This window comes from Calidris pugnax, unplaced genomic scaffold (genome assembly GCF_001431845.1).
Source record: "Calidris pugnax isolate Ruff unplaced genomic scaffold, ASM143184v1 scaffold18, whole genome shotgun sequence".
NCBI classification, from domain to species: domain Eukaryota; kingdom Metazoa; phylum Chordata; class Aves; order Charadriiformes; family Scolopacidae; genus Calidris; species Calidris pugnax.
In genome coordinates, this window is record NW_015090812.1 from 8,606,385 (window position 1) to 8,625,542 (window position 19,158).

General features: G+C 42.0%; 1 protein-coding gene across 4 annotated transcripts in view; it reads right to left on the bottom strand.

Annotated features, from left to right (window-relative positions):
- The window catches only part of MAST2 (microtubule associated serine/threonine kinase 2), a 175,118-nt gene that overhangs the window by 9,712 nt on the left and 146,248 nt on the right, over positions 1-19,158 (bottom strand). For all 4 annotated transcript variants that reach the window (XM_014939194.1, XM_014939193.1, XM_014939192.1 and 1 more), the window contains 11 exons: positions 17,699-17,907; positions 16,235-16,373; positions 15,682-15,814; positions 14,165-14,330; positions 13,010-13,111; positions 11,298-11,420; positions 8,929-9,038; positions 6,313-6,467; positions 5,293-5,597; positions 2,403-2,618; positions 377-603 (listed from right to left, as the gene is read on the bottom strand). In XM_014939194.1, the coding sequence (XP_014794680.1) occupies positions 377-603; positions 2,403-2,618; positions 5,293-5,597; positions 6,313-6,467; positions 8,929-9,038; positions 11,298-11,420; positions 13,010-13,111; positions 14,165-14,330; positions 15,682-15,814; positions 16,235-16,373; positions 17,699-17,907 (1,885 nt within the window). The remainder of the gene's footprint in view (positions 1-376; positions 604-2,402; positions 2,619-5,292; positions 5,598-6,312; positions 6,468-8,928; positions 9,039-11,297; positions 11,421-13,009; positions 13,112-14,164; positions 14,331-15,681; positions 15,815-16,234; positions 16,374-17,698; positions 17,908-19,158) is intronic.

Consider the following 19,158-nt stretch of genomic DNA (forward strand, 5'->3'; position numbering starts at 1 on the left):
GTCTGAATAAATTAGCTACGACTGGCCTTCATGCAACAACCCCCACAAAGAAAACAAGGGTATGTACACAGAAACATGCTATAAAGTATGTACTACAGGTGAAAGAGGGTGGATCCATGTAACCAGGGAAGAAAGAAGGAAAGAAAGGTTGCTGTGGTTCTGTGATGGGCTTGAAAACTGCTCCAAGTAAAACCCCAAAGCGCTGCTATTTATTTATTTTTAAAGGGTTTCCCCCACCCCAAAAAAAAACTTTGGGTTCAAATAAGGAGAGAGAAAACAAGGTGGCAAAATACAATTTATAAAGCTAAATCCCACAACCCTGGCTATAGGCATTTCTGGCCCCAAGGGTATTCTTTTTAGAAAAGCAGAGACATACCCAGACCATGTGATGCACAGTGTAGATATCACTGTCACCCATATAGACGCGAATGGCACGGAGAGTGAAACCGTATTTCTTTCCAGCCCGATGGATGATGATTGGTGGTTTCAGGTTTGCGATAGCAGGAGAAAAGTCGCGGCTGGGTGAGGAGTCCCTCGAAGATGGGTTGGAGGATAGAGAATGAGGTGACATTGGACTGGCCAATGGAGAACACGTGTGGTGATCTATAGTGATGACACAAAGGTGGGCAAAAATTAGGAAACCAGGCCTCCAAAAGAGAGAAAATTCTTGTTAGAGAACAGCTAGGAAACCTTCTCTCCCAATGCTCTTAAAGCTGGTGGCATCCACCAGAGTTGGGTTTGCCTGCAGCTTCAACTAATTCATGCTTCAAAATACAAAAATTGGCAGAGTTTCCAAAAAGCACATTTGGAGGTGTGTATTTGATCCAGCAGCACTGCTCGCCTAGAATAATGGTCGCGTAACAGTGTTTACTTCTCCTCTTTCAGGGGCTTACAACCCATCATAAGCATTTGCTCTAGGCACGATCCCGGAACACCCCATTTCAAGGTTATGATATAATATCCCCCTCCAAAAGATCAAATAGTTTCCAGATCTTGGTGCAAGTTACATGTTAGTGCTGAGATAAATCAAAATCAGTTAGCATTAAAACAAACAAACAAAAAAAAATCAGTAGGCAATCAAGACAGCAGCTACACCAAGGTAGTTTTGGTACTGCTTTAAATTCACAGGGGCAAATATATTTAACCCTAAGAAATTAGCTACTCTGGGGGCTTTGAAAAACAGCATCACAAGTGCATTTTAGAGCATGTTTCCCAAACAAATGGTCAAGAGCTGGGCTATCGGCTGGACTACCTTACTCTGCTTGCTACTGGAACAACATCCACTTTTGAAAAACACAAAGCAAATATAGAATTCCCATTTTAAAGTGAAGCTGGTCAACATCAGTAAAATAAACCCAAAGAGCAGGAATATTAAATGCAGCTGTAAAAGGTAATCCCTAATCCATTAAGAAATACCTGCTGAGTCGCCCAGCACATATTTACCTGGCAGATGAGAGCAGTTCTGGAGGAACCTTTGCTGGTTGATTAAATACACATTTAAGAGATTTTCATGAGGGAGCCTGTAGCTTGAAAAGCAACCCACGCCCAAACCACAAGAAATATAATGTGCACCACCACGATGGTGCCCAGCAGCCGTCGCACACCTCCAGCTCCCCGGCTCGAGGGGCTGCTCTGCCAGAGGATTCTGCTGGGTTGGCAGTCGTGGTCCAGCTGCCATTCCCTGCTCCCATCTAAGCAGGAGCAGGCACAGCCCTGGAAATACAGCAAGGACTTATCCTCCAGCAAGGGGGACAAAGTCCGCGTGGGGAGAGCCTCCTGCAGAACCGGTCTGTCTCAGCTCGGCGTGGTTGGGCTGCTCACCACAAGTTGCCACCTGGCATTAGGAATCTGTCTCTGTCAAGGAGACAGAGCTGGCCAACAAGGCAAGATACCCAGCGCTAACTTGCTTTGTGAGTTACTCGTGCTATTGAGTTCTTGAACACTCAGTCTCGACCGAATTATCTGGAGTCACTGAAACCCCCCAGTGCCTGAAGGCACCAGACACATTCAGCTCCCAAACAACGCCGTAGTTAGCGTGTGGCCCCCCCAAAAAATAGTACCTTGAGGGTTAAAATCCTTGTGTGTCTCTACACCTCCTCGCCGCCAGCATTGTGTGGAGACCAGCGAGGAGCCAATTTAAACACAACTGGGGAGAGAATCAGGCCCAGCCGCCATTTGCAGAAGCTGCAGTCAGACCACACACACAACGCTCCTGTCTGTGGCACAGCGGTATTCATTACCCCGCCGAGCCGTAAATATTAAACTGATTGTAAAAGTTAGACCTCTCCCCTCCTGCCAGGCCAGGGCATTATTCCAGGAGAGCGGAGGGGGAGGATCCCTCTGCAGACCTTTTGTTTAGCGCTTGCGGATGCTGACAATGCCTCACCCGGGGCATTTCTTACCTGAGGGAATCAGGAGAGACAAGGCAGTAGCGGATGCCGATTTAATCACTTTATTGACAGGTCTCGAGGTACGTTTTTCCCCTGATTCCCCAGAGAGCAACCTGTGTCGTGCCCGCCGCACTGCCAAATCGCTGATGGCTTTTGGAGTGGTAAAGTCTGGGCCTTCATTGCTATTACTGCGAGCGCGTGGATCAGAGAAATCTGCAGTGCTCCCAGCTACAGTTTAAATTAAAACAGATTAGAACCACAGGGAATTCCTAACAGTCTATTCCCCTACAGGCAAAATACATTAAATCAAAGTCATGTTTACATGAGGTCCAAGAGTAAATTTTCCTAAGAAGCAACCCCAGGGCTTGAATTTTTATTTACAGAAATGGTGTGATTCTGAATACAGAAAATTAGCGGCTTCTGTACTGTTGGAGAAGCTGGCTAATGAAATCACGTTGCTCAGGAGCAGTTACACGAATGCTAAAGCTGCGGGTGCAGTTCTGCAGGCGAGCCATTTCAATGGGACCGTTCACAGACGAAAACAGGTTTATGGGAAGTGCTCCATTTTTACAACCAGCAAGAACTGTCAATCTTTAAGTTAAAACTGCCTGCCATAGAAGAGCCAGGTTCTACCGGAGTTGCACATAAAAAAAGCCACTTTAAGAGAATACTAAGGTACTAAAGTCAGGGAAAGTAAAAACGTGGATTGCAAAGGCAACCTTAATATGCCCCCTTCGGTGCACCATTGCAATTTAGTCTTGAATTACTTAACCTGCCACACTTATATATAAAATGTAAAATAATCTTGAAAATCAGACTGGGCGTGCAACAATGGCAGATGCTGGGGGCTGGGGGTGCTGTACTCAAGCTCGGTGTCTCAGTTCCCCATCTGATACCTTAAAGGGGCACTGTGAAAATACATTAATTAGAATTTACAAGGTGCTCAGAAATGAAAGCGGTGAGCATCACAGCAAGTCCACCAGGGAAATTAATCATTCTGTCTTCAAAAGCAAATTTTAAGCAGTGTGCAATAAATAAAGCCTAAGGGCCACATTTTGAACAATGAAGACGGAACAAAACATTGATCATCGTTATTTAAGTGGGCACCACTGCTCTGCATACTAAGTAAAGCAGGAAGTACCATGAAAATAAAAATTCAAAGCACCATTCCCATAGACCTCAGTACCAGATGCCAGTTCAACATTTAACAGCCACAGAGTTTCAAATAAGGCTCCCAGACAATGAGGAACCCAGAATCGGAGGCTGCATGTGAAAAGGCTGTGATGTGCATTACAGGCGCGCTCCGAGACAGTGACAGGAATGAAATTCTTCTCTTGCAGTCCCCTGCCTCTGACTTAACTTTGTAGGCTGGGGACACTGAAGCAATGGTCCCTGAATCCCACGCGCTGGATTAAAGACTGCTCAAATGCATTAAGCTCTGGGGAGCAGGCTGCCCAGGGAAGCTCCACTTTTGCCCATTTCAACTTGTAGATATTCAAATTTGCAATGAAAGCATTCTTGCAATTTTTAATAGCATGCTTCTAGGCTTTTAGTATGAAATTGAGAAACTAAGGTTCCACTATGGCACTTATGTCACCCAAGTATGTGGTAGCTTCCTTCACTCCTACACCTTCTCCCATGGGTTAATGGAGTACATGATGGCAGCAGCGGGCCTCCTCTGGGAGGACGAGCCACAGAGGGGAGAATGAGACAATTTTGGAGGAAATTTCACAGATTGCATTGCAGAAGAGGAGTAATAAGATGTGGGGATCTTTGGCTTTACTCTAGTCTGGAGGCAAATTTCCTTTAAGGCATTTCCATCTTCTACTATCAATCCACCATCACATCTGCCCAGTGACCTTCACCTTGTTATCTTGCTGCCACTCTGACTCCTTGCTTAGTACTCCTGTCCTCTCCTTTCCATCCTCAGTGCATCCACAATTGCCTGCTTGCTCCCAGTTCCCCCCAGAAACTTGTTTCTTATTTTCTTAAATGGTTAGTCCTTGGTCTTCAACACTACAATCTAGTTCTTCCTGGAAATATCACCTTGCCAACCTTCAATTCCACCTCCCCACTCTCTTCCATTGGTTCCTTTTTTTTTTTTCTTCTTACTGCTTCCCACCAGTTCCCAGTTCTGGCCTCCTCTGTGCTCAGAAACAGGCAGCTTCACCCTCTGCCTCTCCAGTGCCCTGGAAGGGGTAGGAACTGGAGACACTCCAGCCCCCAGAGCCCAGCCCTGCACCGCAGCAGCCCAGGGCACCATCACCGGGAAGGTCCAGCTTAGCCCAGTGCTGGAGAACGGCCCCAGGATGGACAAAGCTTCTGAGAAGTCAAACACTGACTTCTAAGCCTCACTCTGCTCAACCTAGGCTGCACTTTTTTAAGACTGCAACTTGGCTAAATTTTGGGATATTTGGCTGAGACACCAAGTAGCACGTCCCTGACGCAAACCTCACTTCCCTAGCAAATTTCAAGACTCTACTCCAAACTAGAGCCTTTCAGATAAATAAAATCATAGGAAGCAGGGATCTTTCAGTATGGCTGGGCACCCATATTCTCAGCCCCAAGTCAGCAGTGATCTGCTTTGACTATTGATTAACATAACACTGCCTCAGGTAGGCACCCAGGGGTTGTACGTGGGCATAGATCACATGGGTCTCAAGCATGAAAAAGCCTTAATCGATTTAAAGTGGGAAGACTGAAATAAAAGATGAAATTTTGAAGAAATAAACCCCCAATGCTATTTTGAAGACAAGCACAGCCACAAAACTGTACGAAAATAACCACTTAGCATCAGACATTCACATTACTCGACATCCAAATCCACAGTTTCACAGAGCTAACATCTACAAGCTAATAGGGCTTTCTAGAGGACCACGACACCATCACACCGAGCACGTACCTGTCAGCGTTGAGGCGCTGCTGACTGCTGTGGAGGGGGTGGTGGGTCCAGCATCACCTTCCAGCTGCAGCTCTTGCTCCACAGGCTGCTCTGGAATGGGCACTGGCAGCCCCTCCCGGGACTGCACGGTGGATAAGAGCATCCCCTCGGACTGTGGCCTTTTGAGAACAGTTCCCTCGTCCTCAGTGGAGATGGCAAAACGGGGCATATCGAGGAGCCCTGAGCAGCGCCGGCGGACGGTCAAGGGTGGGCTGGAGTCACTCTCCGTGTGCGAGGATTCAGACATAGACAAGCGCTTCCGCAGTCTGAGAGAGAAAACAAGACAGAGCCCCTCAGCTGAGTTAAGGGGGATAATGGACTTTAAAGAGAGAACACACAACCCCAACTCACACATCTGAAGCCAACTTAAAGTGAAGTTAGGAGATAGAGCTACACCATGAGGACTTAAAACAGCAAAGGCTTTGGGGGATCACCTAGTCTAGATCTCCAACATACACTGTTGTTAAGTTTTTAAGAAAAGAAGGAATAAAAACAAATTCTGGGCGTTCATATATTTTACTGATATTTTTATTAGAACACAAGATTTTTTTTGGATATTCTGAACTTTAGAAGCTTTGGACTTTCCTAATGGTTTCTCTGATTGGTGACAAATGCTAAAAGTCTGGCAACACCAGACTTTGGATTCACTGATGTTTGAGAAAAACCCGCTGTTGGTACATCTCCAACATCACTAGCCTTTCCACAAATGAAAGCTTTACTTAAGGTTAGAATCCTTTTAAGTTAATTTAAAGTATTTGCTACAAATTTAGGAGATGTCAGTACTTAATTAGACACATTTAAGGACTATATCACTTCTACACATTCCTTTTCAGCTGTTTATTCCACTCTTCAGGCTTCACCTGTGGAAATATATCATATGAAGTATTCCTGACCTAACACTGGTCATAGAAAGTTTTGGCAGAAGTCGGACTTTCTCAGATGCTATGAGAAACCAAAAAGACTTAGTTCTACAGAACTTACATTTCAGGAGACCCAATCACCCAGCTGCGGTCTCGACTCTTCAAGCCACCAAGGCTGTCCAGCCGGTCATCTTTTTCTTCACTCAGACTCCGTTTAGTTGGTGGTGGAGTCTTCCTCTCTTCGTGGATGGAAAGACGTTCCATGCTGCTGTATACCTGCATATAGGAAAAGATCCTTCTGTACAGAGAAAACAAACCTCTGTGGCCTCTTCTGATCAAGGGGTATAATCTCTTCTCAAACTGAAAGATGTTCCCCGAAAGCATGAACTTGGCAATGTTTTTTGACTAAGTAACACGGTGCAGATGTGACATGCTCAAAGTATGCCAGGGAGGAAAGGAAAAAACCAAGCTTCAGAAACATGAAAGATGCTTTTCTACAACAGCACCCAACATCTCTCTGAAAGCAGCCCAGCACACCACAGAAATAATTAGACTTTTTGAAATTACTTGATTTTTGTTCTTAACAATTCTCAAATCTGAGAAGAGATATTGCTAAAGCAGGCTCCACAAGTCTTGAAGGCTGGCATCTGGATCTCGAAATCTTACTACACAAATTCAATTCAGTGATAGGCATCATGCTCATGACCCCATTTCATTATCATCAGTCTATCAGCATTGCCCCAAGCTTATTTCAGAACAAAAAAGTCCTGCCCTCCTCAAGGAATCTACTATAATGCTGACAGCTTAATGAAAGTGCCTTTCTTGGTTTTACAGCCGTCTTTAAATAATTAAATGATTAAGCAAAAAAATCCATCCTTTTAAAACTACACTTGACTGTGGACCTAATTTACATAAGAAGAGATTAATGAAAATAATGTTATTAAAAATTCAGAGCATCAACAAGATAACTATTAATAAATCATATGGCTGAATTGTCAGACAAGAATTTCAAAATATAATGAGCCTTTTATGCCTCCCACATTACAAATGCTGTATAATTTTCCCGGTCTTAAAATAAATTCATTAAAAGTGAACTTTTTCTCATTGTGGCAAAAACACTGAACCCTAAAGAAAAGCTTCAGTCTAACAGATGAATAATACTCATGGTGAGAAAAGGCAGGAAAAAGAAACCCTTATGTGCTCAAGAGAACTTTTTCAAAACCTCAACTAATCCTCAGGTCCAATTTTAAACATACTTTTGGTGATGCAAATCAGGAGCAACTCCATAAAATTAATGGTAACTGTTACTTAAACCACTGTAGCCCAGCTAAGGACAAAAAAAACCCAAAGTGCTGCTTCAAAACTGACTTCACTAGTGGAAATCTGGAGGAACTGTCATGAAAAACTGAAACATCTCTCAGAGGCCATAAGTAAAGAAGATTGAAATACTGTTCATAGAACGGGCTGACATCAACACAGTATTTCTTGTCCCTTCTGCCCTTCCCCAACCATACCTTGTTTTATCCACACTAACAGGGGGGATCTACTACTTTGTAATGTCCATAATCCCAGCTTTTTATTTCAGATCACCCGAATGAGAATGAGACCTGCACAGACCCGAGTGAGGCTCGCTGAACCCAGAAAGCATGGCTAGAGGGGACCTCTGCAGGGTTTCCTGCTCACTTCCCCACCTCAAAGCAAAACCAGCTCTCTTGTCATCACCTGACAGATGTTTCTCCAACCTGTTTTTAAAAGCCGCCAGTGATGGAAACTCTACAGATTCCCCAGGCAACCCATGCCAGTGCTTAACTATTGTTCAACAGTGGAAACGTTTTCTTATCATTTGTCCTATAACTCCTTTGTGTCCATTATTTCATGGCAGTTCTGGGTAGAACAGGAAGACCAACATATCCTTTTCTTCTAGCAGTTACATATTTGGAAACATATTAGGGTTTAAGTTCTGTAGATCTTGGACCCCTGCTGTTGCTTTCCTCTGGACTCTCTTTTACTGATCCATGTTTATTTTAAAGAACATCGCCCACAACAGGACAGAGTACCCCAGCTAAGGCCTTCCTCCTGCTAAGCAGATGGAAAGGATTTCTTCATTTGCCTTGCTGAAAATATCTGTCCTCACCCAGAATGGTAAATGTCTTTTTGCTTGAGTAATTTGGCACTTCTAACTTCTGATGCGCTCTATGCCCAGATCCTTCTCTTTGAAACTGTCACCTTTTGTTCCTCAGGCTGCATTTGAGACAGTGAACAGCAGAGGTGTAAACTTCACCTGTGCTCTTACTGCACGGGATCCCTTTGATTTTAGACCATTATTTCAAAATGTCAGAATCAATTTTCATCCTAATACCACCTTGTCACCTACTGGAAGACCTTTTCAAAATGATACCGTTTTGAAAGCAAATGAGCTTTGGACACCCCCTATGCCAGCATCTAAGTCATTAGTAAAAACATCAAACTGTATCAGATGCCGAAGAGACCTCTGCAGTACCCTGCATATTAGGAAAACATTAAGAAATACAAAATCTCATCCTCCGATTATTTTTGCGCTCACCTTCTAACAGGCCACGAACTATAACAGAATAAACAATGTACACAGTTTTTCCATCCTCAGTGAATACTAAACACCATGAGACTCCCACATATCATCTGCATGATTAAAATCTACCCCATATGAAGCAATGAAACTACATTCCTCACGAGTTTTTTGATTTTGACAAGCACCTACCTTGCTGAACCTTGGTGAGCATGAGGAAAATTGCCGAATTTCCACATGATCATCATCATTAGTGTCCTCCTCTTCTTCTGAATCCAGGTGTTGGTACCGTTCTGAACGGGCTGTGAACAAGACATGGCACATTTCATCAGCATGAGGAGTGTTGGTAACTCCCACCTCAAACACTGCATGCTTACTCAGGAACAGTCTTTGTACTAACTCCTACTTGTCTAATTATAAAGAATTTTCATACACCATGAAGAGCATTTTCCTTAACACTGAAACTTACCCAGCCAGTTTTGCTCACCCTGTACAATTAGCAGTGAAAAATACCTCCTTCCTACTGAATTTATCTTATATCATTGGCTATATTCTATTCTAAAAGCAGCTGATACTCAGCAGGTGTCTCATCCTGCAGACCCTTCGTGGTAGGGATGTTTCTTCCCTATGGCAAACAATCATATGGAAGGAAACATGGAAACAATTCACTGTCCCAGTTTCCAATAAACAGCTTTATGATTGTACAAAGTCTGTCCTGCATACACACATACAAGCCTTCTTCAAAAAATAAAAATATTTACCCCAAAAAAATATTTCCTCTTCTGCCTCCTACCACTAGAAAAAGGATTAGATTTTGTGAAAGAAAATGGGCAAGCAGCCAATATGCAAAACTATTTTTTAATGCAAAAATCTAAACTGCCTCCAAAGAGATTTTGTGCTTTGAGATTTGCAGCACTGGATTTCTAAGCCAGACACATTGGATTTTGCAGGGCAGGCATTAATAAGTTTGGCTACAGAAAGCTGATAGCTATACTGAGCCAAATTTGCTGCACTGTGTCAGCCAGAAAGCTACTTTTGTAAATTCTAAAATTTTCTGCATTAGGGTTTATAACAGCAACGCCAACTCTTATCAGTGTCTATGTGAGATATTTCCTGACGTGAGAATTCCAGCCTTTATAAAGGGCTCACATCAAAGTCACCCCGATAACCTGCTGCGCACGCCTGGGCACTGGGGGGGGGGTTGCCATCGTTCCTACTTGACAGACCCAGTGATTTGCACCACTGAACATAACGTGGTGCTTTCACCCAGCGGGATCCGCTCACAGCTGCTGTGCTGAGACTCCCCCAGTCACTGACCCCATCCACTGACCAGAGCAGTTCAATGTCCAGCAAGTCCAACCTCAGTTTCTACATGTATGTTGTACCAAGGTATCCCTTAATACATGAAAAAAACCCTACACCTCTGCCCTCTCTGCACAGCTTGACTCAAATTGCTCTCTGCAATGAGTACATGGAGATTTCTCCATCGATCTCTCTCTCCAGCCTACCGGTCCACCCAACCCCTAGCCTAAAGCTGTCTTCCCCAAATTGGAGGAGCATTATCTAAATAGGATCTCTGGTTTTGCAGCGTGGCAACCAAGGAGCTGGCTGCTCTCTCCATCTCTGCACCCTGAGTAAAGCACTGGAGCAGAGCAAAAATGTCCTTCATACAGAGTCAGCTAGTCCCACGGGCCTGGGAGAAGGATGGAAGAGATTCCACTGAAGTAGGGCAGAAATTTCCATAGCTCTGGAAAGGGAAATAGCCCAGTATCATCCCGCACTGCAGATGGAGAGGGGGAAAGACCACCCCCTAACCAGTGACAAGCCTGAGCCCTTTCCTACTGCTCAGCTCCCCAAGTCAGATGAGAAAGGGTAGGGAGAAGAGGCTCCAGCGACAGAGACCTCCCCATCCCTCACATGATGCTCCTTCCTTCTCTCCCAAGAGCATTGACTCTCTCTGCTGCTTATCTGGAAATACTGGGAATCTCACATAGCACCGATACCAGGACAGTTCCCAGACATTTATACACACCAGACAGGCACTTCACATCTCATTAGAGTTAACAATACTAAAAAAACAAAGGTGCTACACTTTCACTGAAAATAATTTAAGTTACTTTAAATCTCTGAAGAATTTTCCCTAAATACTTGTCTTCAAGGTTTAAGCTTTGTTTGGTTTTTTAAAAAAACATTAATTGGCTGAAAATGGTCTGCAGGGGAAGATAATATTCCTCAAACCTCATGGAAGCTGAATATACCAAATGCTTTGGAAGCACTGTAATAAACCCAGCATCACAACCGCAGCACCTCTCATTGCAGAGCCATGGCTGGCAGGACCACAGGCATCAGTGAAAGGCCAATTGACTTCAGCAGCCACATTTTTTTCATTTAAAATTCACTTGCTTTCAAAGAAACCTTACTTGGCATTCAACAGAAACTTTTTAAAGCAATTTCCATCAAGTGTTTTATTCAACTTCTAACAAGGATGTATCTATAACAATTTAAAAAATGAAATATGCACAAAAAATACAATGCTGTTTAGACTGAATCTTTTGTCTTACTGTCGAAATAGCTTGTGTCATCCTCAGATTCCAACTGTGGGATGAATTCAGCTTTCTGCCGAAGTAATCCATTCCAGTCCAAATCTTTAAAGAACCGATGCTGTTTCACTTCAAAGGCACTACCTGAAATAAGCATCTTTTATTGCAGAGTATTTCTTTCAGCATTTGCATAATAAGAAAAACAAACCCTAAAAGTATCAAGAGCTTAAGAGAATGTACCCAAGTACATTTAACTCATATGTTTTTCAGGAATTTTGAGAAATGACTTTTACCAAAGTGGTGATGGAGGATAAAATCTGAACAAGATTTCCTCCTTCTCACCTCCTCTTCCTGTTTAATGACAACGCATGACTCAACTGGCTGGAAGACAGCATCTGTTGTTACATTCCACAACAAGTTGCAAGATTAAGAGCTAATTAACATCCTAATTTAAAATTTCCAAACTCTAAATACCATCTAAATAAAGAGAGCAAACTCAGAAAGGTACTTAGCATGTGCGTGGCTCCATTCTCATGAATAAACTCATTCAATGTGCTTAAACAAGGCAGGGGCTTACGTATCTTCCTGAATTAGTCTCTTTTGTTATTAATCTCAGAAGCTTGGCTACCCAGAAGGAAAAACTAAGGATTGTCTGTCTACTAGTATATGCATTTTTTTCCAAATGAAATTAATATTCATAGAAGATGCTATTCTATTTTTAAAAAGAGAATAGCAGAGGAAAAGAGATAAAAGGTTTGCTGAGTGCCAGTGGCACTATGAGATGCCAAGTGGAACAGCAGCCTCAGCATTACAGGTATATAAGAAATCAAAAAAATCAGTCCACCAACTCATTTTATAAGGCAAGAAACTCTACATCTTTTCCATGACAGCAACATCTTTCAAGTACATGGATCTGAAGTAAAGAAGAACATGTGAAAACCATCTGACATCATTATTAATTCATGATCTATTCATCCCCCTTGTGAGCACATGTGTTAAGTCTGCTGAATACATGTGCCTTTTGGAATTGTTATATATAGAAGTTTTTATTTTATCCTGAAAGTGTAGTTTCTAATTGAAAATCTAAAACTAAATCAACTAAATCAAATCAATGAAACAGACAACCTGTGCTGTGAAGCTGCAGTGTTGCATAACTTTTTTTAAAACAAGCACATAGCTAGAGATTATTTATGGTTATTTACTATCAGGAAATGAGAAGTGTTAACTTGTAAAACTTTAAATTTGACAGTATAATACAGAAAGATTGACATACGCATCTGACTTTGCCAAAGAGATTATCAGACTTTGTTGTATATGTTTGGAGAATTCTACAGTCCAGGCCTCTAGGAATGGGAAAGTTTTCATTATTGCACCCAGGAGTTCACATCCATGCAGGGGATTAAGCCCCTAGTCAAAGAGAACTTCAAAGAAATCTGATTATACACTGTTCAAACCCTCAAGCCTTTAATGGAACAGCACAAATTTGAGCAGTTATGTTGTCAAGCTGATGGTGCTCCTTTCTTGTTTGCCAAACAAGACAGTCATATCTGTCTGACTCATGTATATTCTACACTAATTCTCTGAGCTTCATCACACAGAATTCATTGAACGCCTTATAAACTGTTCCCCAGCTCTAGATGAGCATTTTTCAACGTGGGCGGGTGTGCATCACTGGAGAGGTACCTTCTTTTCCTGCTTCTGGTCTTGTACTTTCCTGTGCACAAGGTTCCTACCTGTTCCCATTCTTTCCAGAGGATTTTGGCGGAGAAGCTTAGAAATGAGGTCCTGGGCATCTGGCGGCAGTGCATCATCACCTTCTGGCCAGGCAATTTCATCTGGGGACAAAAAGAGACTTGACGTTTTCCACCAGCTTCACGACCAATTTGAATAACCGTTCACATTCCTGTACTGTAAAACGCAGTGTTCAGTGCTGCCCCAGAATCGTAAATACCTTGAATTCAGCAGCTTGCATACTTAATATAATTCAAGCATTGACATTTTCCAAAATGCATAAAATTCAGCGTCAGCTAAAGCTGCTGTCAATCCAAGCAGTGCTTGTGGAGAAGAAAAAAAAAAAAGCATTAAGAACTCTATTAATAAAGTATGAAATGGGACTTCCATGACAATCCATAAACAATGACACTGACAATACTGCGGCTGTATCTCCTGCCCGCACATTCCACGCTCGTTACACTTGGAACAGAGGGAACAATTCACAGGTAACGATTTCATGCATCATATTCAGTTCTTTGCTGAAATTTGCTTTTTACAAAGGACATTTGCCAAGTGTGTTAAAAATTTACTGTTTCAGAAAGCGTTCCCAATAGGAAATGTTTTCACTGGCATATTCACTGAGAGAACACAAAGCGATTGTTTGTCCAGCTCCAAGCAGGATAGGTTTAAAAAGCCACAAGACGGGAAGGTACCGAGAACAACTGTTTCAATGTGTTTTGCTTAGAATTTCCTTTTTTATTTCATTTATACAATTACTAATTGACTGAAATCTGCACCCACCTACAGAAGCAATAACCAAAATCAGACTGAATTAGACCAGCTGGCGGCTGCTCCTTTCATATTCTCCATCATTTGAGTTAAAAGACAGAACAGAAAAATCCCCAAATATTTTTCCTCAGTCCCACAAGGAATTGCATGACTCCCACACCACGCACAATGACAGGACTATCTAGCAAGATGTTAAGCAACCCAACTGCTTTCGATTGCTTGAATCAGATGGATGCTACTTTGACACAGAAAGATAAATATTTTAAAATTAAAGCCCATTATTTTACAGCTAGTCTATCCCGACTAAACTGTGGATCCTCAGTATTTTCAAGGTTTTACTTCCCAGCAGACTTTGAAACCCCTTCAGAACCAGAACAGAAACCTACCACTGATCACTTGTCCAAACAGCTCTTCAGGTGTGTCCCCAAAGAAAGGGACGCAGCCGACCAGAAACTCGTACAAGATAACTCCCATGGCCCACCAGTCCACGGGCTTCCCATAGCCCTGGCGCAGGATCACTTCTGGCGCGATGTATTCTGGAGTCCCACAGACCTCAAAAGAAACACACAAGAAAGCAATAAACCTACAAACTGCCAAATTCACATCAAAGCTTATTTTTGTCTTTTTTTTTTTTTCTCTCTTTTCCCTCGGAGCTTTACAAGGAATGTTTTGTCACTAACCCCTTTATGCTGCAAACTGCTTCCATGGAGCAAGAGTCTATATACGAGGAACACATTACCTGCACAGAAATGATATCACATACTATGAAATGTTCCTAGTGTGTACATGCCAGCTAAGTAGTTCTTTGGTGCATGTATAGTAAAGCATATGGGAAAAATGTGTATTCTGTGTGTATAGATCTGTCTGCTTGACAGATGTCTACTGGCACAGCTACAGCTATCAGGAACCAAGTTTTGACAAACCTCTCGCATCTCTGTGCTAGCAGAATTTAGTTTCACAGATGCAGAATTAGCAGCACAGCATGATCACACACTTCAGCGTTTAAACTTGGGAGGTACAGCTGGCACAGACAATGGTTACAGAAATCACTTTGGAAGTTCTAAGTTGCCTTGGGCTTAGAAGCAGCAACTATAATAAAATAGTTGTAAAAATGACACTGCAAAGTGCAAGACCATGATCCAGTGACCAAAGAGAGTTCCTGAGAGAAAAAACAACATTACTCAGAAGCAAAGGAACACCGCAGCATGATTATGAGTTAACACTTGGCACAGCTGAAAAAAAAATATTCAGCTGCGATCCTAGGTATTTTCAAAAGACAGAAAAGCTTTTTAATCCCACTGTACCAGGCACTGGCGAGCCTGCATCCAGAACAGTACAGTTCCTGTCAACTATGCCCAGAAAATATCAACTCAAGCTGAAAGAGGTGCATGGAAGTGCTATTCATTCATCAAAGGAAAATCTATCCTGTTATCTAGAAGAACTTAGCTGGTTAAGCCTAGCAAAATGAAAGCTAAGGAGAAAAATGACCCTTAGTAAATATTGCAGGGATAAAAATCAATGTTTAAGCCATCAGACAAAATTACAAGAAGCACATATAGGAACTTGCCATGAACTTTATAAGCACCAGAAGGGGGAGACCGTGGAACAACCTTCCAGTAAAATCCATGTTACCAACTCCTGATCACACCTGCGCTGGTGCCTGGGCCAGACTTTCAATATCCTAAACTAAGAGCTAAAGTGTGTCACTCCAAAACAAGAAGTTGAAATAACAAACAACACCAATTTATGCACAAATATAAGAAAGGACTTGTATCTTTTCCTCCCATTCTACAATGCACAGCACAGTGTCGAGGCACAGAGGGAGTGCTACAAACTCCAATTTTATCCCGAGACAGAATCCTGCATCTGATCCCACTTCACCAGACAAAATTTTTCAGCTTACCTGCTTGTCCAGGAACTCCCTGGTATCCTTCTCAATGTGTCCCTCATAAAGGTTAGTTGTAAGACTCATTAACCCAATTTTAGACAGTCCAAAGTCTGTTAGTTTAATGTGACCCATGGAAGTTATCAGGAGACTAGAAGAAAGAGAAGAAGCAAAATAATCCAACATTCAATTAATGTTTCCCAAAAGCAATTTAAAAGAAGATGCTAAGAAATGCTAAGAAAGTTCTCAGTGTTTTGTACCCATCAAATACCTGGAAGGAACCCCCTATGCAACTGAATATCACAGAGCAGCCAAGGCAACTATAGATCAGACTACCTTCTGCCATAATTTCATCAGTGTAGCAACAGCTTTGAGATAATATCTGAAGATGTTCTTCCTACCCTTTCTCAACATCTGTCTGGTTCTACATCAGTGGCAAGAGACTCCACAAAAACCTCCCACATGTCAGATGCCATTGATGTCTCTAGCCCCCATGTCCTCTTGCTTATGGAGAAAGCCCCTGAAGAATCCTGGTTCTCTCCCTGCAGCTTCTGAAGAGCTTAATACTTACTTATCAGGTTTTAGGTCACGGTGAACAATCCCATAATTGTGTAGGTACTCCAATGCCAGAACAGTCTCAGCAAAATACATCCTCGCCATATCAACAGGCAGGGCACCGATGTTCTTGAGAAGGGTGGCACAATCACCTCCTAGAAAAAATGTTGCAAATGTGGCACGGTGAAATGGCAAATATCAGTAAGAAAGAACAGCTACAGGTCTACAACACTGGATTAGATTAAGTTTCCTAAAGGTTGTCTCTCTCAGCCCTGTTAGCATGAATTCTAAAGCTCTCTCCACACTCCATCTTAAACTTCAAATAAATATTAAAATCTTAGGAAAATTGAGATCTATGTATGTTGGGTATGCTTGCTCAAGAACTGTACAGGCGCCATTTCCAAACCATAAGCAAGCCTCGAAGAAAGGCTTCCACCACTGAGACACATACTACTTTTGATATACAAGCTTCTTAAAATAGTAAGGAAACACCTCTACAATTACTAACCAGCTCTCCCTACACATGGAGAGGCAGCCATGCCTTTTGACACGGTGGTAGTCATGAAAATAAGCCCGTGGTCTCCTGATTCAAGCTTCTTAAGGAACATCGGCACACATTTCATCCAACCTTCATCTCCCATTGCAAATAGGAATTAATATTAAAATTTGTTATGTCAATACATCTGTTTTCATTCCATTAATTTATCTGAAAGAGCACTGATAGAATAACTATAAGCTTATTTCTGATATGAAGCCAAGCAAGCAAGCAAGGCATAAGAAATCAATCCTATCCACCAGTGGAAATATATTGCTTACAATAAGATACAGTGATAAAAGAAAATCAAATAATAGTCTGAAGAATAAGCAAAACAAACTAAAAGCCCCGCAGCATAACATAGCACTGTATTTTAAAAAAGGCTGCTAAAGAACAAAGACTGTGTTGGTTGGTGATGCTTCTTAACTGTCTTTTTCTAACTGTAACGCCAAGCAAATGTGCTATGGATCTAGCCATCCCATCCCATAGGGGAGCGGGAGGATTTCTTTCCAGTGAAGACTGGAAAGTTCGTGCTGACTTCTGACCCCAGCAGTTTTCTACATGTGGCTTTATGTTTCCTCAGCTCCACTGCAATCATGTTGTATTAGTCACAGGGATTCACAAATGGAGTATCTCCTTACACTAAACTGTGCTAGCGGTAAATGACTCATTTCTCCAGCTCAGCCCAAGCAGTCCATATATTCCTCCCCAAAAGGGCATCACGACCTCCCTTGTGACTGCAGGGCTGACTGAGCTTGCTTTCCATGGAGAAAGGACTTCCCATGAGATGATCTTCCTTTTTCTTGTGGTCGGAGCAGTGCACTGATCAGTCTTACACTGGTAAGTACACATAAATCACCCAGAAATGTCATCCCTTATGAAAAGACACACTACATGTCCATCCTCTCCAAGGTGCCTTTGCAGATGTAGATAATGACACCATACCTTCCACATACTCCATAACCATGCACAGGTGCCGCTTGGTCTCAAAGGAGCAGAACATGCTGACCACGAAGGGGTTCTCAGCAAACGTCAAGATATCTCTCTCCACAAAAGCCTGCTGGATCTGGTTTCTCAAAATTAGGTTCTGTTTGTTGATCTTCTTCATGGCAAAACGTTGACGGGTGGTCTTGTGTCGCACCAAATACACCGCTCTAGAAAACCACATACCAAGAGGAAAAGTTCCATTTTTAGTTCAAACTGGGGTTTGATTTTTTAAAACGGTGATGGTAACTATTTTGGATGGATCCTGACAGACTAATCTGTGACTCCATAAAATCCCATCTCAGCACCAAGCACCCCTAGAAAAGAAGGAACCCTGTGATGCTTCCTTCAAAAGCTATTCTGCCTTGTTGAATTAAGCAGCATTTTCACTGATGTCCCTAACAAGGAGATACTTCAGACACAGATGTCACAAACTCCTTTAATCATCATCGCAGAGAGGCATGTATTTTTCAACACCACAGTCACCATTTCACATAAAAAAATTGTCCAAAACATATGGAATCAGCACGATTTCTTTCCAAGCTCCATAAAATTAATTTGACGCAACTCTGTCACTGGGGATTTCCTTCAGTAAAGTATCTCTTACATTTCTATCATTTGCAGATCATTAGATTCCTGCACATTAATAATACAGTTTGCAAATAAAATTTTCATCCAGTTTGCCTGCCTTATTGAATCAGTTCTTGTTTCCTTTTCTCTGGAGTATATTACATTTAACATGGTACTGTGTCTCACCAGCAGCTGACTATAAAATACACCCAATATAAAGACATATATGAGCAACAGTGAAACTACCACTGATCTCTCCCCTTTTTACAAAGTTACATTTAAATCACGGGTCCTGTGGAGAAATAGGACTGAAAACGTATAAAATTTTCTTGTCTAACAATGTTCCTCTTTGACCTGCTCCGTTGTGTCTTCACTGACTAAAAAATATGCTTCCACTTTTTCCACATATAATTTTTTAAAAAATGAGTTCCTGTTAACTAAGCACCCACTTCAACAAAACACTCAAGCACACGCTCAGGTTTTGCTGTTATGACCCACTGAATATCACTGCTCTTCAGTTACAACCTAATGACTACCACTGGTAAAAGATTTATGAACTGCAAAGAGTCAGGAAAACCATCTTTAAAATTCTGGATAGGTTTGTATGAGCGGTTAAAATTTTAACTGACCATATTCATTCTGGATTCTTCAATGGATAATAAAATCTAACAGCATTTTCACTGTATTACTTCTCACAGTAGATTTGCCCCAATGTAATTCTAGCATTTCTTTTAGTATTTCAAGTGCTCACAAACAGCCACATATGTTATATATATAATCTGAATACATGGAAGAATAGAAAAGTATAAATTACTTCTCCCTCAATATTCTTGCTGTTTCAATGCATCATC